Genomic DNA, 26,348 nt, shown 5'->3' on the forward strand with positions numbered 1-26,348 from the left:
ACAGTGTCTCTCTTCTATTGAGTGAACGAGTGAACGAATGAATGAGTCCTAGGGTCAGAATATGTGAGCTGTCTGGAGCCTTAGACAGAGAATGATTATTTATATTTAGCTGCCATTTATTGTCCACTAAGTATAGACCAGGCCCTGTGCTGGCCACCTCCCCTCCCCCACCCCCCACCACACATGCACTACAATCACCTTCGATCCTGATTACAACCTTATGAGGTGCCTATAACCAGTCCTATTTCACAAAGGAAGAAATGGGGGCTCAGAGAAATTCAGTGACTTTCTAAAGACACACAGCCAGAGCACAGCCAGGCAACGGCAGGGACGCAGCACTTCTGACTGCACATCCCTAAGTCTCTGGGGTGTCCCACCCCCATTACAAATGAAGGAAAGTCAAACAGCCACAGACAACAACACAATAACGGTAACAATAACAGTAATAGCATTTGGTCTGTGCCAGACCTTGTACTGGGAGCTTTACATGTGTTGACTCAATTAATCCACAACAGACCCCCAGATTTGGAAACCATGTAATCCTCATTTTAGAGACGGAAAGTGCAGGCTCAGAGAGGTTAAGTAACTTGCCCAAGGTCACCCAGCTTGTCAGTACAAGCCCAGGCCTGCTCCTGCTTCTTTCCTGACCTGGAACCATCTACACATTACAGCACGACATGTATGGATTACTGCAATGATGCTTTTTCATCTTTTATGTGACATACGTAGGTAGATTCATAGAATAGGTTAGGGGAGGACACACACACAGAGCTGTCAACTGATATCAAAGTCCTCTGAAAGAAGGCTGGGATTAAGCAACCAAGGGTGGGATGAGGACAATGGGGGTGGATTCTGGTGTTTCTTTCACTTTCAGTACAATCACTTAAAACACCATATGGTGTAATAACATGGACAGCTGCATTTAGTGAGCACCTACTGTGTGCCAGGCACTGAGCCAGAGGCACCGGGCACTATTTCATTCACTCCTCACCACAACCCCATAGCACTGCCTCTGTTTTACTGGGGAGGAAAGCTCTGAGAGGCAGAGTGATTGGCACCAAGAAGGAAACCCACGTCTGCCTGTCCCCAGCACCTGCCCCACGGTGCCCAGACCACTGATCCAGGAGGGCCTGGGAGACAATTCTATGTTGCATAATTAGACAACTGCTCTCAGACCCTTCCTGCCCACACGTGCCCCCTCTCCCCCTGGTCTCAGCTTCCTTGAAGGGGAGGGGAGGGGGTGTGTGAGCAGAGGGAGGACATGGGGGGTGTTGTGGCCCTGGAATTACCCCCTTGTCCCCGAGCAGGTCCAAGCCCGGCTCTACCTCTTCCTGGCCACAGAACTTAAGGCCATTCCTTCACCTGTCTGAGCTTTGGTTTAATGGAGGTAAAATGAGAATAATAAGAGCTTCTGGGAATTAAACAAACAACGTATGTAAACTTAGCAAACCCTCAGTGAATGGCTGCTGTTATCACCCTCATTAGAATATGTACCATTATTATTATTATTATTATTATTATTATTACTATCAGTACACAAAACGACAGCCAGCAAACAACTCGGCCCTTGATATCCTTGTTTTCTGACAAAGGAGACCAAGATGCAAACAGATAAGCTTCAGTAAGGAAAAGAAAGAAAGACCTTGTGTTTGGGTCAGTGGGCAAGGGTTCTAGAAGTTGTGGGGAAAGGTGGGATGGCCTGGTTAGAAGCTGGACCCACCAGGTTAGTGGAGTAGCTCATTAATTCCTTCTGATCTGGGGATCCAAGGGTCTCCGTCTCCCTCCCATCATAGCTGACCTCTTGTTTCCCTCTAACTGTTACACAAGGGGCCCCAGGGTCAGAGGTCACTCACCGCCATGACCAACTCAAATGGGTACTTGTAGACGCAGACAGGAGACTGGTACTTCTGCACCATGTTCTCGCAGGACCACCAGCGGAAGCCAGCCAGGCAGGAATGGGCACAGAGCCTGGGTGAGGGTATCTGGTGAGGGAGCAGCTCCCTCCACGGGAAGCAGGAACCCTGCCCACTGCTCCCCCAGCAAGGGGCAGGCCCATCGCTCTGGCCCCATCCGCACATCTCCCCAGACCTCAAAGCAAAGGGGCCGATGTGATCCCCAAATTACTTTGGGCCATGCCCCAAACACTTGCCCGGTCCATTACTCAATGCCCCAGACCACACTCACTCCTCAGGAGCAATCAGTACCCCCAAACGTTCCTCCATCCTCATGCTGAGGGCCCCCGGAAAAACCCATAAAGCCACCCACCTGGAAACACACACATTCGCAATTCTTACACTCCCACAATTCATTCACCCACTGCACCCCACAGCTTACCATGGGCGTCCCGACCCTGCAGTTCCCCCAAGAATCACTGCACCTGCCCTCCCATTTTCCTCCAAGACACCCTAACATACGCACACAGTCTTCACCAAATTTCACACGCACTGTCTCTGCCACACACGCGCACACATGCACGACTCCCCTCCCACACGGGACCGCCCTTGCATACGCACTCAACTTTGCACACACGCCCAGCTCCCTGGAGCACGCACCTACTCAACTCCATGCTCGCACACAGCATCCCCTCTAGGATGCGCATAGAGGTTCACACACACGCACACACACTGATGCATGCGCCCACACGCATGCACGCACAGGTCCCCCGAAGCCCCGCTCACCCTAACCCTCGGAGTCTCCGAGACGCAGCCCCGCGGCAGCACGGAGCTGAGCCCGCCCGGATCCCCCGCGGCCGCCTGGCCCAGAGCGCAGCACCTGGGGCGGGGCGCAACCGCGATCGCTGGACCCTGCAGTCCGGGCCGGCGATCGCCGAGCGTGGGGCGTCCTGACCAGCACACCCTGCGTCCGGGCCGGTCAGGGAGGGGCCTGCGGGAGGGGGGAGCGCTCCGGGACCCAGGACAGCGGAGATCCCGGCCTGGCCTGGCCCCGCCCCCGCCCTCCCTCTCCGCTCAGCCCCGGCCCCGCCCAGATTTACCCCCTGGACAGGCCCCGCCCCAGACTGGCCCCACCCCAGCCTTAGCCCCTCCCTTCATTTTATGCATCCTTGTTTGACCGCGCCCCCACCCCGGCCCTTTCTCCAGACTGGCCACTCCTCATGCAGGCCACGCTTCCATAGGGTCCCGCCCCTAAAGCACGCAGCCTCAGGGGTGGCTCAGCCCCAGGAAGACCCCGCCCCAAGGCTCCAACCCCAGTCTAGCTCAGCTCCCAGGCGAACCCTTGCCCCGCCCAGCCCCGCTGGCCCTAGTACAGTTCACGTTTGGCCCCTTCCCTAACTCGGGTCAACCCCCTCCTCCTGGGCTCTGAGTCTGCTCCCTCCACTGGCTACGCCCCAGAGCCCTTCTGGCCCTGCCCTAAGACGCCAGCTTGCATCTTTCATTCACATGCTTGCTTTTACAGAGCTCCTGCTAAGTGTCAGGCCTTTCTAGGCGCTGGAGAGTCATCAGTGAACACAACAGGTAAAAAATCCTTGCCCTCGTAGAGTTTACATTTCAGTGGGGGAGACAGACATTAAATAAATAAGGCAAATATATAGTACTATGTGAGATGGGGGGAAATACCAAGGTGAAAAAATAACCAGGGAAGGGATTCAAGAAGCGAGCGGAGTGAGGGTACAATTTAAAACAGGGTGGACTGGGGCTTCCCCGGGAGGGTGACGATTTCCCATCCTTCTCACTTTAGCTCACAAGTAAACCCTCCCGGTCCTCCCAGGATCCCGGGGACCCAGCCTTCCTTCCATAGCCCTCCCTTCCCTCTCCCCATCTGTTTGTCCTGGAGGAGCCAAGAAGCTGGCTCTGGACAGCCTTGTCATCCGTGTATTCATTCACTTGACATTTACTAAGCCCCTACTATGTGCCAGCACTGTGTGACTTCACCCATTTGCAAGAGGGAGTCAGACAAGCTGCCTGCCCTTGCGTGGCCCACAGTTCTGGGCAGGGAGAGTGTGTACAGGGAGACAGACAGCGCTCTGTTTAGCAAATATATGGTTGCAGCTTGTGATAAAGAGCCCGTTTGCTTCCTTCCTAGCGTGTGTCACACTCTGTAATCACCTTATTTATTCATTCATTTTATTTATTTGTAGGTCTGACCCAGGAGACTGTGAGCTCCGCAAGGGCAAGAAACCGTGTCTGTCTTATTCATCTGCCCCACGTCCGCAGGATCTTACTGGGGACATGGAACACGGTAAGTACTCTGCGTTTTCTTGGTTAAGGTTATCAAGAATGGAAATGGAGCACACGGTTCCCATCCCTGCCACAAGGTGGCAGCAAACGACAGTCCATGGCTCCTGGGGTCGCCACCAAGGGGAATTGTCGAGGAAGATGGGAGTCCGGGGTGTATCGCTGGACCCGGGGTTCATCAGGGAAACTCATGCTCCTCCTGGGCGTCAGTGCAGGACGCGTAGTGAGCATTCACACAGTTGGCCGTTGTTACAGCACGAAAGGCATTGAGTTGGCACAAAGTAACCACAAATTGGGATGTTTACACCTGGAAAGGTGGGGCGGAGCAATCTATCCCAAACTCTCCAACTCCTAAGACTTCCCTCAGCAGGGTGCATGTTGAAATCCCGTGCACTGCTCGAAGAGCCTGGGAACGTGCTTGTTTAACAAGCTCCCCAAGTGGCTCTTCTAAGCGGACAGGCCTGGCGGTGTGGGGGGATCTTGGAGGTCATTCCTAGCGCCTGGGGAATCCCAGGGTGCTTGGAGTAAATGCCAGCCCTGGGGAGGGAGCCGGTGCGCTCTCTTAAGTGGGGGAGGTCCGCTCGCAAGAGCTCCTCCCAGTTGTGGGCGTGCTCACGCTCCTATTATACTTTTCCACCCAGGCTGAATCGTCCTGGCCACACCACTCGTGTCTTCTTGGCCACAGAAGGTGGCAGCTTGGGGGTGTAGGAGCTGGCGTGGGAGATAAAGGGGTTGGGGGCAAGAAAAGTCACGAGGAGCGGAGGAGAGGCCCTGAGACTGCGGGGAGTCTCCAGGTCTCCTGGCTACCATCAGTGCCGCCCCTGCCCGCAACTGGTGAGGAGGCCACTGGGTTGGGGGGGGAAGGGGTGCGACCGCTGCGTGGGTACAGAGAGCTCAAAGTGGAAAATGGGGCCTAGAAGGGAATGAGAGTCTCGCTCCCTCCTCCTCCAGCCAAGAGAGGCGAATTAGTAATAGCACCACCTGCCACGTGCTTCCTATTCCGTTTTCCTATCAATCACTCCTACAGTTTATTGAGCACTTACTTGGCACGTGCTGTATCAGGCACAGTTCGAAGGCTTTACAAACATTCACACATGTAATCCTCAAAAATAACCCCTGTAGGGATGAAAATGTTTTTGCACTCCACAGAGGTGGTGGTTGCGCAACACTGCGAATGCACTAAATTGCCACTAACTTGTATGCGTTAAAATGGTTACTTTTATGTTATATAACTATACCTAAATGAAAACAAACAAAGCAAAAAACCTTTTAAGACCAAGACTCTGTTGATCCTTGTTATAAAGACAAGGAAACTAAGGCACAGGGAGGTTGAGTAACTTGCCCTAGGTCACACAGCTAGTAAGGAACTCAAACCCAGGACTTCTTGCCCCAGGGCTGCAGCGGAAGTACCCAGAAGATGTGATTTCCCAGCCTGAGCTGCAAAGATATCCAGGCATCCTGGTTCGGGACTGAGGAGGTACCAAAAGAATGGGCTGATTCCATGGGAACACTTGGAGGCATGAAGTCAGTCTCAGGGGCAGGACGTTCAGCCTCTATCTGCCGCTTCCTTCTTGCCCTGTGAGAATGACCGAGCCACAGCTGCCTTTTGGTATGGTGGGTTTTGAAGACTCCAGAAACCACCTCACATGTTTGAATATCTTCCCACAGTTGGGCCACTGCCACAGGAAATTCAGCCATCAGTAATGCATTTATTTGAGTAAAACACTGGGCCCAATCCAAACACAGATGCCCCCAGAAGGCATCCTGCAGGGAAATGTCCTCGGAAAGCTTAATGTGACACTGCGGGGAGGGGGCGGGGGAGCTGGTGGGGAGTGAGAGGGTCCAGAGTCCAGACCCTTGAGGGGACACAAGTGGCCCTTGATCTGGGCCCTAGAATACATGAAGGCCCTGGGAGGGTGCTGAAGCTGGAGAGAGTGGAACATTTTTTTTATTATGATAAAACATACATAACATAAAAATTACAAATTTTAACCATTTTCAAGTGTACAATTCAGTGGCTTTTAGTACATTCACAAGGCTTTGCATCCATCACTGCTGTCTAGTTCCAGAACATTTTCATCACCCCAAAAGAAAACCAATACCCATCAAGCAGTCACTCCTCCTTCCTCCCTCCCCCCAGCTCCAGCAACCCTCAGTCTGCTTTCTGCATCACATCTCATTTGTCCTGGGCTGCTCCTAATCCTGTTCCTTCTTCCTCCTCCCAAGAGCGGAGCTCAGAGACCTCCTAGATTGGGGACCTTCCAGGGCCATCAGGGTCATGGGCAGTGTGGCCATGTACAGGTGTGCAGGTTGTAGCCTGCACAACTCTGTGTGGTTGTCCTGGTCATTGGGCAACTTTAACTGAGCGGAGGCTGAGTCCAGGGGAGCCTCACCCAGAGGGCCACACAGCCAGGCCCCACCCACCTCAACCCCCAGCCCACCCCCAAGTCCAGTCACTTCCACACAGGCTTTGGGATTCCAGCAGGCGCTACATGTGGAGTTGGGGTCCAAAGGCAAGTAAAGCCTCTGAGCCCCAGGAGCTCTCAGCGAGGAGGGGAGGAAGTGAAAGGAAGGTAGGATGCCCCAGGGGAGTCAGCAGGGAGCTAGGGAGGGGGCTGGGTGGCAGAGTGGTGAGCACCGGGTGCCGGAGTCACGTTGGCCTGGGTGTGAGTTCTGGCTCTGTTACCTTCCAGTGTCCCTGCAGTGTATGTGGCTGCAGTGTCCCCTCCTTTAACATGGGGATAATGCGGAAATTATTCAGCCTTAAAAAAGGAAGGAAAGGTTCATGGATGAACCCTGAAGACATTATGCTCAGTGAAAGAAGCCAGACACAAAAGGACACATATTATATGATCCCATTTATATGTGATACCTAGAGTCGTCAAGTTCACAGAGACAGGAAGTAGAAGGGTGGTTGCCAGGGCACGGAGAGGGGGAGTGGGGAGTTAATGTTCAATGGGTGCAGAGTCTCAGTTTTGCAAGATGAGAAAGTTGTGGCGATGATGGTGGTGATGGTTGCACAGCAGTGTGAGTGTATTTAATGCCACTGAACTTGCACTTAAAAATGGTTAAAATGGTAAATTTTATGTTATGTATATTTGATCACAATAATTTTAAAAAATCACATTGGAAAAGTCTGAAACAAAATAGTGGTAAATAGTGCCAGCTTGGAGAGAGGGTCCATCTCCCATGAGACTCTGTTGAGAGCATGGCGTTGAGATGGAAGGGGAAGGAGACACCCACTCCCCGATCCCCTACTCTCCCACCTCCTCCCGTGACCTTCCTTTGGCCCAGAGTCACCATGATGGTGGCAGATAAAGTCCCCTGTGGGGAAGGGAAGAAGGGACCCCATGTATGAATTTCCCACTGCTGCTGTAACAGATCAGCACACTCTTTAGTGGCTTAAAAAACAACACAAATGTGTTATCTTACAATTCTGGAGGTCAGAACCTGAAATCAGTCGCGCTGGGCTACGATCAAGGTGTCGGCAGGGATGTACTCCTTCTGGAGGCTCTGAGGGGAGAATCCGTTTCCTTGCCTTTTCCAGCTTCTGGAGCCTGTGTTCCTTGGCTTGTGGCCCCTTCCTCCTTCCTCAAGCCACATCTCTCTAATCTCTGCCTAAGTCGGGCATCCCATGGCCTTCTCTGCTGATGTGTCTCTGTCTCCAGTCTCCCTCTGCCTTTCTATTATAAGGACTCCTGTCATTGGATGCAGGGCCCACGGTAAATCCAGGATGATTTCATCTTGAGATCCTTAGTTTAATTACATCTTTAAAGACCCTTTTTCCAAATAAGTTCACATTCCCATGTTGCAGGGGGTTAGGACTTGGACTTGTTGTCTTTGGGGGACCATCATCAGCCCACTGCAGGGCCCAGCTTGCGACTGTACCCTGGGTTGATTTGCCTCTCCTGGGGTGCTCTCCCCCATGTCCCTGCTCCTGTGCCTGAGGGTCACTTCCAAAAGCAAAGCCCCTGCACCCAAGCTCTGTGTTCAGGGGGACCTGGGTCAGGACCGCTGTGGCCTCTGACTCCTCTAGGTTGAAAGGAGGAGTGTCGCTCTTGCCTTTCAGCAGATTAGATGTTACGCCAGCCCCCCATCCAAGTCAGAACAGCGCCGGGGAGTAGGGACGGGCAGAGGAAGAGGTAGGGCTGCGATTGCGTTGAGTCAGAGGTCTGGGAGGGATGAAGGAGGCTGGCCCATGGTGCTGGAGATGGCACCCCAACATCAAGAGGTCAGCTCGGGTCATGATTCTGCCCACCAAGCTGGGTCAGACCAAGGGGCTAGGGGCAGACAGCCTCAGGCTCTGAAAGCTAAACTTGGCCCCTTCAACAGACCCCAAGTGACCCCCACAGCTCAGTCCCTGAGGCCCTAGCTGCCCAACCAGCCCCTACCCCAAGCTGCCCCTGCTTTGAGGAGAGGCCAGGGTTCCGGGCCATCCACTTCTCCCCTCTGCCTGGGGCCACCCAATGTGACAGTCACCAGTCACAGGCAGCTACTTATTTATTTATTTGGCCACACTGCACAGCATGCGGGACCTTAGCTCCCCAACCAGGGAACAAACCCACGCCCCCTGCAATGGAAGTGCAGATTCCTAACCACTGGACTGCCAGGGAAGTCCCAAAGGCAGCTACTTAAATTAATTCAATGGATATGAACATGTCATATGTTCATGTAAATAAAAAATATAAACAACAAAATTAAACATCCAGTTGCACGAGCCACATTCCAAGCACTCAATAGCTACATGTGGCTCATGCCTCCCTTAAAATACAGAATATTTCCGGCATTGCAGGAAGTTCCTTTGGCCAGGGCTGCTCTGAGTCATCCCTGGACCAGCAGAGGCTGCACCCTTTCTTGGGAAGAGGATGAACTGGGTGGGTGTGGAGTAGGGACCCCAGGGCCAGGAGGAGGGGGTGTTTGTCCAGAGCCGGCTTGTGTTGACTCATCGGTTCCGAGGCCTGAGCCCGGGTGAGGGATTAAGACTGAGCCAGTGACCAGAGAATGGCCCGGGAGGGCAGCCTGTGGTGACTGGGCCTCCTGGGTCCAGAGCAGGAATGTTTGACCTCAGCAGAGAGAGTGGACAAAGGGCCCGGGCAGGTCCAGACTGGGGTAGACAAGCAAACTCGCGGACATAGGGGCAGCTCTAGTTTAAATCACAAATGGCAAAAACACAGCACCTACTGGTTCACTTGCTACAGCCTAGCCTTCCTTTCCTTCAAGGCCTACGGACCCCCGCCTTCCTGACCCCCATCCACCTTTCCAGAGCCTGATGCTTTCATCGTTCATCTGCCACTGCCCCGTGGATGGGCATTTAAGTCATTTCACTTATTTAAATGCGGTTGTTGGCTTGCTTTTCTATCCCTTTCTCTTCCCAGACCGGGGCATACAGGCTGTATCTTGTTAGCTACTGTATCACCAGGATGGGGTATACAGTAGGTGCTCCATAAATGGATGGGTGAACATGTGGGAGGCACTTTGTGGGCAAGAGGTCAAGATCCTCCCCTCGGGACAAGGAAACCTGATTCCCATGGAAACATCAGTGATGCTCAGGAGGGAGGAGAAGGAGGAGGGAACCTGGGGTCCCTGCCTGCCTCCAGTGAGATGCTCCAACCAGCCTCAGCCTGGGGTCTGGACACTTTCCTCACAGTATCCCCGGCACCCCCAGTCTGTGACTGTGCCTGGGGTGCTCCATCCTTGGGGACATGGGAGAGGTGCCATCATCCACCAGGGACCGCATACTTACACCGTCCCCCACCCCAATCCTCTGCCACCAGCTCCCTGAAGGCAGGAACATGTGTCCATTGTATTCCACTTGTATCCTGAGTGCCTAGAGCAGGACTTGTTACATAGTAGGTGCTCAATAAATATTGGACGAACGGACGAATAACCCCCTTCTCTTCCACCATGGTCCTGACTCAGGACCTACTAGCCCTTGGTTGGCCCTCCTCTGGGGATCTTCCCCAGGACCATGGTGCAGTGACCCTCTCATTCACTCATTCATTCATTCATTCAACATGACACTGGGCACCTACTCTGTGCCTGGCACCTGCTGAATGGTGGTGGAGGTGGAGATAAGGGTGCTGGCTCAGACCGCAGGGTTTAAATCCTGAGGCCACTCCTGACCTTCCTGAGCAGGCACTGAATGCTTTGGAGCTTCAGTTTCCACATCTGAAAAATGGGGAGAGGAAGAGGGCCAGTTTGTCATCTTTGTTGTGGCGATGGTTTCACCATTGTGTGCTTGTGTCAAAACCCATCAGATGGTAGGTACACTTTAAATATATACACTCTGTTGTACGCCCATCACACCTCAACGAAGCTAGAAAACACAGTGCCGACCCTCTGAGCCAAGCACTTAGCACAGGGCCTGGCATATAGTAAATGCTCAACAGAAGTTGTTATTGTGTGTCATTGTTATGTGTCTTACTTCACTGAATCCTTTTAAGACCCTATGGAGCAGGTGCCAGAGAGTCCCCATTTTGCAGATGGAGAAACCCAAGTTCGGAGAGTTGAAGACATTTCCCCAGGGTCACATGGCTAGGAAGTGAAGGAGCTGGGATTTGACATCTTAGCTCCCTGGCTCTTCCCCATTTTACAGATGGAAAAATTGAGGTTCAGTGAAGTTAAGCCCCCTGCCTAAGATCACACAGCTGGGCGCATCGCAGAGCCAGGATTCAAATCCAGGTTGGCTTCAAGCTAAAACCTGATTTGATTCCATATTCTCTCCCCTGTGGCCTGGCCTGGCCATTACTCAGGCCCCCAGGCACAGGAGGGAATGGGGTCCTGCCCTCCTGACCTGGGCCATTCCCAGGGGCTGTAACACACTGGCCCCAGAAATGTAGCCCCACCGGTCTGGGCAGCATGAGCCCTGGCAGGCAGGGCAAGAGGAAGTAAGCTTGGTCGTGGGGAGGGGAGTTTTGGGGTTGGGTTGGATAACCTGTCCTGCGAGGATCCCAGGCCTGGCAGAGCCTGTCTGGCCCCATGGCCCCACCCAGCTCCACTCACTGCCCTGACAGCGTGACCTCCTCACTGAGTGGCCCTCACAGCTTGATCTGAGAGGCCCAGAGATGGCCTTGAAATGAGGTGTCCAGAGATGTGGGGTAGGTTGTGCTGGAAAGCCACCCAGGGTTCAGGATGAAGCCTGGATCTACAAGATGCGATGATGGGGCAGTCTGGCTGGGCCAGAGTGGATGCCAGCCTGTGGGTGAGGCCAGGTCCAAGAGTTCGCCTGCTGAGCAGAGGGTTAACCCCTCAGTGGCTGGGTCCTGGGGCAAGGGCCAGGGTGGCCAGGACCTCCAGCCCCTATTCAACCGCTGGTCAGGAGCTGTTTGAATACTTTGACAGCAGACACAGGTGTACAGGTGCATACCTGCATCCAGAGAGGGCCAGCAGGAAGGTCATCTGAGCAGTGGCTCCCTTGGGGAGCAGCAGAGTGGGGCTGCCTGGCAGGCAGTAAATAGGTGGCCAGGATGGGGCAGCCTTCCAGGGGCCCTGGGCCGGTGGGGGCCTGAATCACATTCTTGGGGGATGACTCAGGGGCAGGCCGAGTGGGTGACTCACCATGCACCCTCTCCTGTCCCTGCTGCCAGGGCCCAGCCTCCCCTCTGGTCTCAGGGGGGCTGTGGGGAGCTCACTAGGCCCCCAGCCCAGGGCTGAGTGTGTCAGCCCATGTGGGCTGGAGGGCCAACATGATTTTCCATCCCCTGCATTGTTTTGCAAGAAAAGTAAATACATGTTACAAAACTCAGGGTGAAGCTGGGCCAGCCCCCTCCTGTCCCCTTGGAGGGCAGGGAGGAGAGGGACCTCCATGCCAGGTGCTCTGCACACATCACCGAGCGCTGGCTCATCCCCATTTTACAGATGGGGAAACCCGGTTCAGAGAGGTTAAGCCACATACCCAAGGTCACACAGCTGGTTGTATGGCAGAGCCAGGATTCAAACAGAGGTTGGCCTCAAGCTACAGCCTGTGGGTTCTTCCCAGGCAGGTATAGACCAGGGCCTGAGCATGGGCTGCATCTCTTTCTGTTCACAGCTGTGTTTCTCAGGGTGGCCCAGAAACCCACACGCTTCAGCATCCCAGGGAGTATGTGTTTGTTAACATGCAGATTCCTGGGCTGTACCAAGACCCACCCACCTGTAATCTCAGAAGAGGGACCCTGGAATCTGCATTTTTAAATGCTCCCCAGATTGGGGTGAGGCCATACCATTGGAGATGGGAGAATGACTGTCTGCAGGAGAATGGGCTGGGCCTCCGTTCTAGGAGGAAAAGGCTCTGTGGTAAGGAACCTGCACACCCCTCTCTCCAGGACTGGGGCAATGCTGCCCTTCTTGTTTCAAACTGGTTCACAGAAACACCCGAGCCAGCCAGGGAGTGAGTGAGCACCTCTCCAGCTGCTGGGGAAACATTGACAGCAAATAGGGAGGGTGTGGGTGACCCTTCAGAAGGTGGTGGTCCTCCTGGGAGCCGGCAGCCTGGCCCAGCTGTAGGGAGGGGACAGAGTTCAGGGGCCAAGGATGGCCTGGTTGCCAGGGAACAGGATGGCCCTACAGGTACCATCTCCGTGAAGTTAACCGTCACGTAAACCGCAGGAAAGCAAACACTCTCCCCGAGACCCCACCCCACGGCACAGGCAGAACAGATGAGTCACTTGGCATAAGAGGGCTCCATGGAAGCAAACAAATCCCATCTGCCCAGAGGAGAATTCACAGGGCCAGATCACAGCTCCCATCCCATCCGGCCTGCCCACAGAGCAGCGTGCACACGTGTGTACACATGTGCACACACACGTACACACACATACACAGCAGCACCAGCTCAGAAACCAGATTTTAGAGACTGGAGGGAGGAGGGATGGTGCAGCACAACTCAAATTCCTCCCTAAATCTGCTAATTCTCCCTGAAGCACCTGGGCTGGGCCCAGCCTAGTCAGCGGAAGCCTGGCCCCTATGCCCGAACCCAGGAGGGTGGAGGCGGGTGGGGGTCTGAGGGCGCGGGGCCAGAGCAGGCTAACCCAGGAACCAGCCCAGCTGGGCACGGGGCCTCTCAGTGCTCTTCCCTGGAACATGAGATAAGAGAGCTTCCTCCTGCGGGGGAGGACTGGGAAGGCTTCACCGGTATGGGTCCTTGGGGAGAGTCAATCAGCTGAAGCATGTTGGCCATATGCCATGTTGCCTGGCACGGAGTTGGTCCTCAATAAACGAGAAATGGCATTAAATCATGTGTCACAGCTGTCACTCAGCAGCTGAGCTACAAGCCTGCTAACCTGGAGGTCTCTACTTAGGTTCCTTCCCAAAAGCCAAATTTCACTTTTCTAGGAGGTGTGGAGAAGGAAGATATGAAAGTTTGGAGAAGTCCAGAGTTCTGACACATTTTGGAGGAGTTCCTGTAATTGCTTGTAACCCTCAACCCCATGAGCACGAGCCTCCAGCTGCAGAGGTAATCCCCTCCCATTTGTGGAGCCCTCACTCAGTGCCAGGGGGCATACCAAGTGCTTAACACATGGGATCTCACCCTAGGAGGTGGATGCTATAGTTGTGCCCATTCCACAGATGAGGAAAACTGAGGCTCAGAGAGACAAAATGACCTCCCACAAGCTGTTCACATAACTGAAAAGGACTGAGCGAGGACTCCACCCCAGGACTCCCCAGGCTGCTCCCCTTCCTCCCCATCTTCAGAGCTCTGATAATGCTCTTCTCCCCAGACTCATCCCAGTTGGCTTTGTATTTGTTTTTAATTAATTAATTGGTTAATTAATTAATTTGGCTGCGTCGGGTCTTAGTTGTGGCATGTGGGATCTTCTCTGCGGCCTGCAGGGTCCTTCGTTGCAGTGCACAGGCTCTCTAGTTGTGGCGCGTGGACTTAGTTGCCCCACGGCATGTGGGATCTTAGTTCCCTGACCAGGGGTCGAACCCACGTCCCCTGCATTGGAAGGCGGATTCTTAACCACTGGACCACCAGGGAAGTCTGGCTTTGTAGTTGTTGTATCTTTGTCTCTGACCTTAGACTATCAGCAACTTGAAGGTAGAGAGGCTTCTTTCCTCAGCATGGGTTCTATTTTGCCCAAGTGTTATATCTTCCAAAATCCTTATCAACCAGTATCTTTCAGTCCAGTCAGAATGTCCTACAAGGAAGGAGGTTAGTACCATAGAGTGTGGTACTGAGTGGACACTGACAGAGGGGCACAAAGTGGGGAGGGGGCAGGGGAGAGGGCGGCAGGGAAGGCTCTGGGAAGAGGGAATGCCAGGCTTGGGTCATTTTGAAATGAGTTTTTAAAGAGTAGCTGAAAAAAGCCATTGGAAAAGCAATCTAAGTACATATAAAAATAATATCCAAAGGAAATTTTAAAAATAAAATAAAATCCAAACACTATAAAAGAGTGTATAATGAAAATTCAGATTTCTCTCCTGAGGGGACTCATGGCTAGCAATTTGTTGTGGAAGCTTCCGGAAGTTTTCTGTGTGTATATGCACATACATTCCCTGCTTCTCCCTCACACTTTGCTGCTGGTGCCTGACTACATATATGACATCTCATTCTTTTCCAGCTACATGGTCTTCCCGGTGTAGATATGCCCTGGGTTATTTAACCACCTGACCCTGATCCCAGTGGCCAGTAGGTTGTTTCCAGGGCCTCCTCCCTGGCAACACTACTGCCATGAACGTTCCCTAAGGTAGGTTTAGCCTCCAAGGGAAAGGTAGTCAGGAGAAGGAAGGAAAAGGGTTTCCACGCAGCGTTGTGCCATAAAGCAGGGTGATGGACAGTGTTCCTCCCTGAGCCCTTTGGCTCACCTGGGGTGCAGGAAGGGGTCCTGGGTGAGCAAGCTTTGTCCACAGTTCGGGCTTCTGTAGACCCCGGGTCCCTGCGCCTGCCCAGCCTGTGTGCTGAAGCCTTGGATCCTCCCTGACACCTGCTCCCAATGTCGGCTTGCTGGACTTGCAGTCTCTAGGTGCCGGCCAAGCCCCGTCCTAACCTCAGACTTGGGAAGGGAAGTCCCTTCAGGACGGAGGGAATTGCTCAAGCCCTCGGCTGCCTTGTGAGGAACTCCCCGCCTAGGAGGGGCATCTGAGAGAGGAGCCAGGCAGAGCCAAGTTCAGAGGGGAAAGAAAGGTTAGGTTTGACTGGAAGGTCTGTTCAGGGTTCTCCACCTGAGCAGGTGGGGAGTTGCAGGCAGGATCCCTCACTCTTGACTTCTCATAAGAGGCCAGGGACCACCAGGGGCACTTGCTAAAAGTTCAGATTCCTGGGACCCTTCCTGTGCTCCCCGGTCAGGAGCTGGGGGTGTGTCAAGGCCCTGGAATCTGCATTTTAGAAACTCCCCTGGAGATCCTGAGCTGCGGCACCCCCCAGGGTCCTTTATCCTTTTTAGGTCCCCAGACCCTTTTGAAAAGTTAACAATTTGAGGTCATCAATTTATTATTATTATTACTATTATTATTAATATGTGTCGTTCCCCCTCCCTTAAGAGAAAGGCTCTGCTGTTTTTTTGGTTTTTCCCTTTCCTCATCAACGCAGAAGAACCAGGCAGCCAAGGCTGGGAGAGTGTTCATGTCTGTTGAATGAGTCAATGAATGAACCCGTTGAAAGAGATAGACCCTCCCCCCAAAAATGCACATTTAGACGCACACATTTTGAAAGCAACTGTAGGAGGATCCACAGACTCGCTTAAGCCCATCTGCAGATGCCCCCTTAGGAATAAGGTTTTCCTAAAGTCTCTGTAACGCTTCAAAACTTTGGTGGCAGGGACACCAGTGGCCTAAAGGACATTATTCTCAGATGCTCTGGGGTCTGGGACAGGAAAAGCCTGTAGGCATCAACTTCCCCACCAACCTCCTTATTTTTATTTTTATTTTTTATTTATTTTTTAGGCGGTCCACGGGCCTGTCACTGTTGTGGCCTCTCCCGTTGCGGAGCACAGGCTCCGGACACGCAGGCTCAGCGGCCATGGCTCACGGGCCTAGCCGCTCCGCTGCATGTGGGATCTTCCCGGACTGGGAAACGAACCCGTGTCCCCTGCATCGGTAGGCGGACTCTCAACCACTGCGCCACCAGGGAAGCCCCACCTCCTTATTTTTAAAATAAAAAACAGCTGGGGAAGGGACTGCCCTGAGGACTCTGGATACCCAGTGGGGACCCCTTTTTCTCTGCCTCTCAGACCTCATTGCTCCCCATTTGAGCCCTTTGGCCATAGCTTATCTCCAATGCCTTCTGGCATCTCCCGGGGGACTGTGTGTTCCTCCTTCCCAGCTGAGCTCAGAAGCCCCAGCGCCCTCCAGAGTGGTGCTGAACCCTCCCCGCTGCCAGGGCCCCACTCTGGCTCACCTCCAGACTCAGTTCACTGTCGGCTAACTGCAGCCTTCTCTACTGGCACACGGCGCAACAGGGCCACTGTCTAACCTGGACTCGTGCTGGCACAGGGTCTAACTTGGCACTTCCGGCGCTGTGCTAAGTGCTTTGTGTGAATTAACTACAGGAACCTCCTATGGGATGGAGGACAGTTGTTATCACTGTTTGACAAATAAGGAAACTGAGGTTGGGAACGGCAAGAAGCCTTGCCAAGGAGTCAGCTGACTGTAGCGGCAGGATTTGAACTCAGGCGGGCGCACTCCAGAGCTCCCTTCTCTCAATTGCCATCGACACTGCTACCACCTGAATGTAATTCGCTAGCTATCCGAGGCATAGAGACCCATCCAGTGTCTGCCACACCTGGGAGGTGGGCACCCACCTGGGTTCAGCCAACGAGAAGGGAGCGCTGATGCCCAAGAGGGGCAGCAGAGAGCCAGATGGGGCCCTCATTCAGGGGGGCGCCAGGCCCGGAGCGCGGGGGTGAGGGGGATACTGAGCACGCTCGGGAAAGTGGCCAGTGAGCCCCCGCCCGCCTGCCCAGCATCTCGAATGTCCGTGCTGGGCAGTGGGCTGTGTCCTAACAAGACCCGGTGTCCCCACCCCCAGTCCAGAGCGGACGCCCCACTCGATCTGGCCCGGCGCCGCACGAGCCTGGAAGCCCCGCCCGCCTGGTGCCCCTCCTCCGGGAAGGTAAGCACCACCTTCTCGGGAGCGGCTGGGAGAGCCAGTGGCCTGCGAGAGCCCCGCCCCCCGCGAGTAGTGACCGCGCGCCGCCGCCGCGCAGCACTCGGGGCTCCAGCGCCGCCGCTCGCTCACCTGTGCTCGCTGCTCGCCCTTTGGTGCGCGCCGGGGCCTTCGCAGCCCAGTGCCCAGACCGGCGCCGCGACCCGACGTCCCACCCGCCCACCCCGAGCGCCACCATGAACTCGCTCTTCAAGAAGAGAAGCAAAGGCAAATACAGCCCCACGGCTCAGACCCGCAGGTGAGGAGGCGCCCATGCGCAGCGCGCTTGGCGGCGCGCTGGGCCGGGATGCACCGCCCAGGTCGTGGGGGGCACAGCCGAGCCTCGAGGGCTGAGGGGGATGGGGGGGTGCGCAGGAAGCACTGCCCTGGGAGGCCCAGCGGGCTGGGAACCCAGCCAGGAGTGCACGACTCGCGGGAACGCGGGGCCCGAGGGCCACCCTTGAGCTGGGAAGCACCGCCAAGGTGGGGATGCGGATGGGCTGGGGGCGCCGAGGGAAAACACGCTATTTGGCACCGGAGAGTTCTAGGAGCCCAGAGAGCACTGGCCTGGGTGCTTAGAGGGCGAGGAACTTAGCTGGAGGTACAGGGGACCTCGGTGTTGCGGGGTCGCCCTTGCGCCAGGGGTCCTCCTGGGCCAGGAAGCACAGCCAGGGTGGAGAGTGGTGTGTCCTCTGGAGAACGCTACACCCAAGGCCGGGGAGTGGGGTGCGCAGGGGACCTAAGCATCGTCTAGGGGCGCACCCGGGCCGTGAAATTTAGCTGGAGCGTGAGGCGTTGAGTGGCGGGCGTTCACCAGTGCTTCTTGGAGAGCGCGCAGGTGCTCCTGGCGTCAGGCAGGCGGGGATGGGGGGGGCGCCTGATGGGGTTGTGCCACCTGCGGCAGCACTTCCCAGCACCTGCCATCCTGCGCTCCAGAACCTGGTCCAGGGGAACCGGTGGGTGTGGGGTCGGGTTGGGGGAACCTGGGCTGAGGCACCCCTTGTCCACCACCCGCCCCGGGGTCTGCGCATCGGCTGAGAGACGATGGGGCCTTCTCCCTCCGTGATTTCTTAGGGGCGTGGCTGCCCCCTGAAAAATCACAAAGCCCCGAAACTGGTGGCGTCTCTAAGCCTCGGGTTCTCAGGGCTGCCTGGGAAGGGAATAACGTGTCTCAATGTGTTTGCTTTGAAACGGCAGACCACATCGGTTTTAAGCCTAATGTATTCACTTCATAACTGGAGATGCTAAGATCGAGAGTGGGGGCAGAATCAGACCCTGCCTTGTCCTCTCTCTAAGGAAAATGGGGCGGGGCCTCCTAGCTGGGAGGGAGCCTTTACCAGACTTCTCTCGACGAGGGGCTTCAGGCAGGTGGGGAACTCAGCAATTGCATAGCCCACCTGCCTGGGAGTATCCACGCCAAAGTGCCCTCACCTGAGACACCCCCTCCACCGAAAGCTGTCCCTCACTCCCTCCCAGGCCCCAGATGAAAGTGAGGAGACTCTGGCCTGGGCTCCCACCCTGCCCCTGTGGTCCAGTCCAGGCAGACCTGTCTGACAGGTGCAGGCGGCCTGGGCACTGGCATGGGGAGTGTGAGCCTTCCATTTCTTTGAGTTCCAGTCCTTTCAGAAACTCCCCTGTCCTGTGACCCCACTGCCCCCTCTCTCCTTTGCATTGTTTCAAGCTCAGAGACATTTCTTCCCCTCCCCTCCCAAGATTCCCGCCCCCCCCCCCCACACACATACGTACACACAAGCCTCCCTGGTCTTTCACATCCCCAGGGAATGGGCAGGGCCCTGCGTGCTGTTCCTCTGTGGCTGAGTCCAGCTGGCTCTCAAACCCAGCTGGGGTCCCGTCCAGTCCCTGAACTGTTCTTTCAGACGTTGCACAATCAAATGCTCCGTGCCAGGCACGGAGGACTATTCTGTTCTCCCCCCACCAAGACTGGGGCCCCTCCAGTCCTTCACACACGCACACACCCACACACCAGGAGATGGGCCAGCCTCGCCCTGCCCTCTGCCTCCCCCATCCCTCAAGCTCCCCCTTCCTCCAGCTCTCCATCCATCCAGTTCCCCAAGGGCTGGGCTTGGACCTAACAAAAGTTATAATGAATCCAGACAAGCTGGGAGGATCTTGGCCTTCCCAGCAGAGGGTGGGAAGGAAGGAATTCCCATCCTTTACAGCTTCAGGGACTCAGGGTGGCAAGGACACAGGTCCTGCCCCTCTCAATACTCCTGGCCCAAAGCAGCCACCCTCTGCCCCTGGCTGAATGACTGATCTCAGCTTAGAGATCTCTTTCTCCAGGAAGCCTTTCTGATTCTCTCCCCAAGATGGGGTGAGAGACTCTTCCATCACACCCCCGTGGCCCCGCACAGTCACAGCCCTGGGTAGGAGCCAGGTGCCCATGGTCGTACCAGCCCAGCATGTCCCTCTGCCCCTTCCCCTTGATGGGGACAAGTTCATGGACCAGATTGTGGGGTGGGGGGTTGCCTCTTGCCCAATTCTGTCAACAAGAATCTCTTGAGTGTTACCGAGTGCATACCCCTGTACCTGTAACTCTAAGATGTGGTTGCTGGTCACAGGGTGCTGCCCCCTAAGTTATTCTTGCACCCTGAGTTTTCTGGGGCCCTCTTCCTCTGTCTGGGGGAAGGCGGGCAGGGTTGCCAGTGAGATTCAGCATTGAGGAGGCTAGGAGCTCCTCACCTCTGGTCCCAGCTCTGCTACATCTGCTGTGGGCAGAAACCTCTCTGAGCCTCAGTTTCCTTGTCTGCAAAGCAGGGATGGTGCTAATATCTTCTGCATAGAGTTGCTGGGAGGAGCACATGTAACAACGGAGAGAATGACCCCAGCACATAGGAATTACCCAGCCTGAGGGTCAGCATCCCTGTCCCCAGCAAAGGGGATCCAGGAACCAGGACTCGCGACCTTCACACCCAGCAGTCACGGGCTTTGGACTGCACAAGTGAACAGAAATTAGTGAATGGAGAGCCCCCTTGGAGAAAACCACCCCTCCCTGTTTGTCAGCCTTTTAGCAGCTGAAACTGGGTGTGAACTCAGCTGCTCTCATTGCCCTGGTTCCTAATGACAGGTATGGGAACACCTGAACTAATGACAGGGTAAGGCCTGATGGTGCAGGTCACTGAGGATAGTATCCAGCTCAGCAGGGAGGGTCTCGAGGGGCCCTGGTCCTACCGCCCTGCTTTGTGGCTGAGAGTACAGCTCCAGCCAGCCCCTGCTTCCCGGCTGTGCGACCTAGAGAGAGCTGCTTGGCCTCTCTGAGCCTCTGTTTTCTCACCTGTAGAATGGGCATAAAAGTAGTACCTGCCTGGTGATGTCGTTGGCATGAGGATTAAATGAAATAATTCAGGGAAAGGTTGAGAATTATAGGAAGCCTCAGTCCACAGCAGCTATGATGAATATAACTATTGAATAAATTCGAATAGGCACCTACTATGTGTCTGGGATTGAGCTGGATGCCATGATGGACAGGCAGTGCACTGCACAACTCCAGGGGTACCATTCCCAGGCGGTGGGGGTGGATGTGGAAGAGACATTGACAGTGTCTCTGCACTTGATGGAATTTTGCTTAATTACTAGGATGGTTACAGGACTGTGTCGTGGTGGCAATGGGAGCCTGGTGCGGGGGGATGTAGAGCTGGACAGACGAGGTCTCCAGTCCGATGGCTCTGGTGCTCCCTGACTGGTCTGAAGTGAGGGCTGTCAGGGTTACGGGGAGACCTGGGCTATCAGGGAGGACTTCCTGGGGAGGTGTCTGCCCTGTCATTGGGAGAAATGGAGTGGTTAGATCCAGCTCTGGAGTTAGACTGAATTCTGCCTGTGTTTGATTTTGGCAAAGAAATTTGGCCTCACTGTGAGCTTCAGCTTCCCTATCTGTAAAATGGGGCTAATTTTGCCCTTCCACACAGGCCTGGGCCCCAGTAAGCACCCAACAGCCTCGCCTCGCTTCCTGAGCTCACCTGGGCACAGTCCTGCAAGAATGGCCCAGTCCTAATGGGGGGGTGCCCTATGTGGGAGGCAGGGCCCAAGGCTTTGGAGACTGGTGAAAGAGCTGCGTGTCCTCCTGGAAGCCAGCTGGGGTACCCTGGGCCTCTCGGTGGTTACAAGCATAGAGTTTGATGCCATCCAGGTTTGAGTTGAAGCCCCAGCTCTGTCTCTCCTAAGCTGTGTGACCTTGGGCAGATCAGGTAACACCTCTGAGTCTCAGTTTCCTCATCTGTGAAATGGGAGTGATGCAGGAACACCCAGCTGGTGAGGTCACTAGTGGATCAAGCAAGATAATGCATGTGATGGGCCCAGCCCCAGACCAGGGCTTACAGTGAGTGCTCAGTAAATCATGGCAGCCAATATTGGTAATCACACACTGCTGTTAAAGATGAGAATGGTGCTAAGACCAGAGGTGACCAGGCAGCTGGTCTTCTTCCAGCTGTGGAGGCTACAGCCCAAGTGGGGCAGGAGGTCAGCTGACTCTCATTCAATCACCCCAGCATTCACATGGACCCCCACTTAAGAAGACACATGGAGGGGGACTTCCCTGGTGGCGCAGCGGTTAAGACTCTGAGCTCCCAATGCAGGGTACCCGGGTTCAACCCCTGGTCAGGGAACTAGAGCCCACATGCGTGCCGCAACTAAGAGTTCGCATGCCACAACTAAGGAGCCAGTGAGCCGCAACAAAGGAGCCCATGTGTCACAACTAAGACCTGATGCAACCAAATAAATAAATAAAATATTTTTTTAAAAAAGAAGATACATGGAGAAACTTCCCTGGTGGTCCAATGGTTAAGACTCTGGGCTTCCAATGCAGGGGGCGTGGGTTCAATCCCTGGTCACGGAACTAATCTCCCACATGCCGTTCAGCACAGTCAAAATAAAAAAGAAGACACATGGAGAGACACTCATGCACTGATCAGTGAAGCTGGAAAGCTTGAACAGTTTGGGGGAGGGCCCTGTCAGCAAAGCCCACCTCCCACCATGTGGGTGACCAGGACCGAGTGGTCCACGCAGCCATTTCTCAACACCTACTGTGCTCCCAGCATGGCCATGGACGTTATAGCATCTCATTCTGACACCGAGCCTGCCAGGCTGGTGGTGGTGTCCCATTTCACAGAGGGTAACACTGAGGCCAATAGTAAAGGCACTCACCTTGGGCTCACAGCTCACAACTGGCTGATGCGGGGGGCTCAGGGCCCCTGGGGAGGGAAACTAGGTCTCCCCACCTGTACTTGGGGCTGGTGGCAGCTGTCTCTGGGACTGCTGCAGGCCAGATGGTGGAGTCATTGGGTTTTGTATCCCTGACTCCGCCCAGCAGCCCTTTCTGCCTCTCCTCTTTCTGGCTTTGCCCTCACTTGCCCAGTTCACTTGGCAGAAGGAACGAGACCTAGTAAATTAGATTCAGAACAGAACAATGGCTGCTAATGGTGGCATTTCAGGCACGGTCAGGGCACTCATCTGGGAGCAGGGAGTTTTGTGGGGAGAGGCTGAGCTCAATTCATACCTTTTAGGCAACACTCTAAGGAGGGTGAGGGACCTCTGGAGGGCCCTGGGGGCTGGGGGAGAAGCTGCCTTTGGGAGCGTTTCCAAGGCTCTTTGTCAAGGGAGGAGTACCCAGGAGTCCCAGCTCCTCTCCGCTCTAGGCAGGGCTGTGCGGGGCGTTGCCAGTGCCACCTGCCACTCTCCCAGCCTGCCTGCCCCGGCCTGTCTCAGGAGTGCGAAGACAGAAATGGTCCTTGTTCTTTGTTCTCTCTGCTTTTGATGGGTCTTCTGTCTTCCATCCTCCTGAGCCTGGGGAGGGAGGCCCCAGGTGCCCCTTCCTGCTTCCAGGCAGGTGGAGCCCTTCCCTTTCCTGCATGGGAGGGCCTGAGCAGAGAGTCCCCTGTCCCATCCCCCATCTTCTGTGTGCTCCATAAACAGGCTGCAAGGGCTTCCTTGGCACGGTGGTTGAGAATCCGCCTGCCAATTCAGGGGACACGGGTTCGAGCCCGGGTCCGGGAAGATCCCCCATGCCACGGAGCAACTAAGCCCGTGCACCACAACTACTGAGCCTGCGCTCTACAGCCCATGTGCCACAACTACTGAGCCCACGTGCCACAACTACTGACACCCATGCGCCTAGAGCCCGTGCTCTGCAACAAGAGAAGCCACCGCAATGAGAAGCCCATAAACCGCAACAAAGAGTGGCCCCTGCTCACCGCAGCTAGAGAAAGCCCACGTGCAGCAGTGAAGACCCAACACAGCCAAAAATTAAATAAATAAATAAATTTATTTATTTATCTTTTTAAAAAATGGAGGACAAGCCAGAGGTTTCTGGATGGAGAGACACAAAGGGAGAGTCTCAGAAGTGGGGGAGGGGACAACAGGACAGGAACTGGGAAAGGTGTGAACACATGACAGCCTCTGAGGTTGAGTCCTAGCTTGGAACAACCTCCCTAAATTATGATTGTATTGTCTTTGTTAGATAATATTACCCTCATCTGTCTTTTCCATGTGAGGCTCAGAGTTTCAGAGTCTCAGCTGCTATGAGCTGGGAGCAGGCGAGCTGGCTGGTAGGGTGTCCCAGCTGGTCGCCAGCCCATCCTTTCCTGGGCAGAGGGTTTGTCAGGTCTTATATGATAAATGCACAATGGGCTGCTCGCTGGCCAGTAGCTCCACCCCATCAAGGCCTGCTGACCCTGGAAGGCTGAGCAGCTGCAGTAAAACAGTCATGTGCAGAATTCTTTGCTGCGCCAGCAGCCTGGGCTCAGATTTCAGACTCATGGCTTTTAAGGTTTTCACTTCTCCATCCCGGGCGTGGAGACTTTTTGGTTCTAGTTGAAGGTTGAGGAAGGATTCTGAGTTTATGCCACCAAGAACAGAGAGGGCTGCAGTCCTGCTACTCCGGATAAGGAGCTTGACTCTTCTCAACTATAAACTGGGCGACAAAACCCCCATGTTACTGAGAGGGAAGCTGAAGCTAAAGGCAGGGATGGAGGGCTTGGTGGGTAGAATAGAAACAGCCTGGGTTTGGGAGATGCAGACCTGACTTCCAGGTCCAGCTGTGCCTCTTGTCAGCTGTGCTGCTGGCCACATTCCTGCCCCACTCTGGGCTTCATGAAGGCAGGGACTTTGCAGGCTGTGTGGTCACTGCCACATCCCTGGAACGATGCCTAGCACACAGCAGGTGCTCAGTAAGCAGTGGTGGGAGGTCTGTTTTGAATCTGCAAATCAGAGGTGTGTAGGATAATGGAGAGAACTGGACGTGACATGTGTGAAGCATCAGGCACATAGTAGGTGCTTCATAAACCAAGGCCAGTACTCCTTGTCCACTGGTCTCAAACCCGGAATGATGTCGTAACAGCCGGGAGTGTTGAGATTGGCTTGAGCCCCATTTAAACCTTGCAGAAATCTCCAAGACACGCCTTGGTGTTACCCAAAGTGGCTTGAACTTCTGTGTGTGTGTCTGTAATGAGAGCCCAAAAGCACACACTTTTGGGGAGGTCTTCCCTGGGCAGAAACAGATTGGGCCATGAAACGGAGCCGGAGTTACTACACCAGCAGCCCTCTCACTTTAGAACCTACTTCCCCAGGATTAACAGACAGTAAATTCCTCCACACCCAGCTAATTACCATGGAAGTTTCTAGTAGGGAGCCTATCAGTCAGTTGACCAGTCAATCTGGTATTTGTTGGGTGCTTCCTGGGTATTGCTTTCTACAAGACTTCCTTCCTGTAGAGACCTGGGGATTCTTCCTCAATCTGCTCCCCTAACCCTGTAACACAAGACCGTGGTTCATTCCCTTGTTCCCAGCCCTGCCTGCACGTTAGAATCATCTGAGCTTTGAAGGTGATGCCCAGGTCCTGTTGCAGGCCAGTTAAGTCAGAATCAATGAAGCAGGGCCCAGACTTCAGTCTTTTGATGTGCAGCCATCAAATCCCATGTTTTCACTGATTGCCTTAAGTATATGAGCAATATAACTTGTCCATAGAGTTATATGCACCTTGCTCTTCCTTTAAAAGAGCTAAAGCAGCAGTTGCCTAGTCTGTCGCACTCTCTTCTTTTATTCTCAGCCTTCCTGTGTTATTTTGTTTTAGGTACATGCCTTATAAAATGGCATAGAGCTGGCTTTTTTTTTTTTTGTCTTCCTGTTCTCACCTGAGAGTCTTATCTTTTAGCAGGTGAATTTAACTCATGCACATTTATTGTAATGAATGATGTGTTTGGACCTACTCCTGCCATATTATTTTGTATTTCCTATTATCATGCTTTCTCTTTGTTTCCTTCTTGCTCTTTCCCTGCATTTTATTGGACTGAGCTGTATTTTCACAATTAAGTTAGGATACAAGGCCTAAATGGGGCAGAATGGATGAAAATACCCTGACCCAGGCAATCTGAATCTTTAGAATTACAGTTATTGGGGTGCTTTTCTTAATCCTGCCTATTAGACCGTAAACTTCTGGACAATAAGGACTTACTTATCTTTTGGTGGGGGCTCTTTCATAGCCCTTAATTCCAGGCCTTGCATAGGCTTGGGGCTCAATAAATAGGTGTTGAATTGAGCAAACATTTTATATATATATTTATTTATTTATTTTTGGCTGCATTGGGTCTTTGTTGCCACATGCGGGCTTTTCTCTAGTTGCAGTGAGTGGAGTCTACTCTTCGTTACGGTGCGCGGGCTTCTCATTGCAGTGACTTTTCTTGTTGCGGAACATGGGCTCTAGGCGCACAGGCTTCAGTAGTTGTGGCATGACTTGGTAATGGAGAAGGGCTTATCCCCAGGGCCTGTAAGAGGGGCAGAGAGAGGACAAGGATTTGGGGGTGGGGGTGAAAATTTATTCAGCATTTACTGAATATCTAGAAATATTGACGATCTGAAAAACTGGCGGGGGGTGGCAGCAGTCACCAGCATAAACGCTGACCTTCTGGCTCCAGGGAATTCTCCCTTCCTCCCCAGGCTCAGCTTCTTTATCTGTACTGCAAGCAATAATAGTACCAACCTTGATGATGGGTTGTTAGGATCAAAGCAGGACTGCGTGTCGGCGCTGGGGGAAGGCGTAGCCCAGGGAGGGGTTTCTTCATACCATTTCCTTCCCCGCAATGGCC

The 26,348-nt window shown here is 54.1% G+C and overlaps 2 protein-coding genes across 7 annotated transcripts in view; one reads left to right on the plus strand and one right to left on the minus strand.

Moving 5' to 3' along the window:
- Positions 1–2,668, minus strand: part of SEC14L5 (SEC14 like lipid binding 5) — a 39,497-nt gene extending 36,829 nt beyond the window's left edge. The window contains exon 1 of the mRNA XM_030763636.2: positions 1,854–2,668. Within this exon, the coding sequence (XP_030619496.2) occupies positions 1,854–2,078 (225 nt within the window). The 5' untranslated portion in view covers positions 2,079–2,668. The remainder of the gene's footprint in view (positions 1–1,853) is intronic.
- A 705-nt stretch (positions 2,669–3,373) lies between these two features.
- The window catches only part of PPL (periplakin), a 57,001-nt gene continuing 34,026 nt past the window's right edge, over positions 3,374–26,348 (plus strand). For 5 of the 6 annotated variants that reach the window (XM_022594798.3, XM_089896189.1, XM_089896191.1 and 2 more), the window contains exons 1-3: positions 3,374–3,473; positions 4,097–4,197; positions 17,140–17,515. In XM_022594798.3, coding sequence (XP_022450506.2) covers positions 4,188–4,197; positions 17,140–17,515 — 386 coding nt within the window. In that variant the 5' untranslated portion in view covers positions 3,374–3,473; positions 4,097–4,187. Of the gene's footprint in view, positions 3,474–4,096; positions 4,198–17,139; positions 17,516–26,348 lie in introns of those variants that run through there. The other variant, XM_022594799.3, reaches the window with a different exon arrangement.

The sequence above is a fragment of the Delphinapterus leucas genome, chromosome 15 (assembly GCF_059928025.1).
Source record: "Delphinapterus leucas isolate spDelLeu-1000000601 "Yukka" chromosome 15, BTC_Dleu_Yukka2, whole genome shotgun sequence".
Classification (NCBI taxonomy): Eukaryota; Metazoa; Chordata; class Mammalia; order Artiodactyla; family Monodontidae; genus Delphinapterus; species Delphinapterus leucas.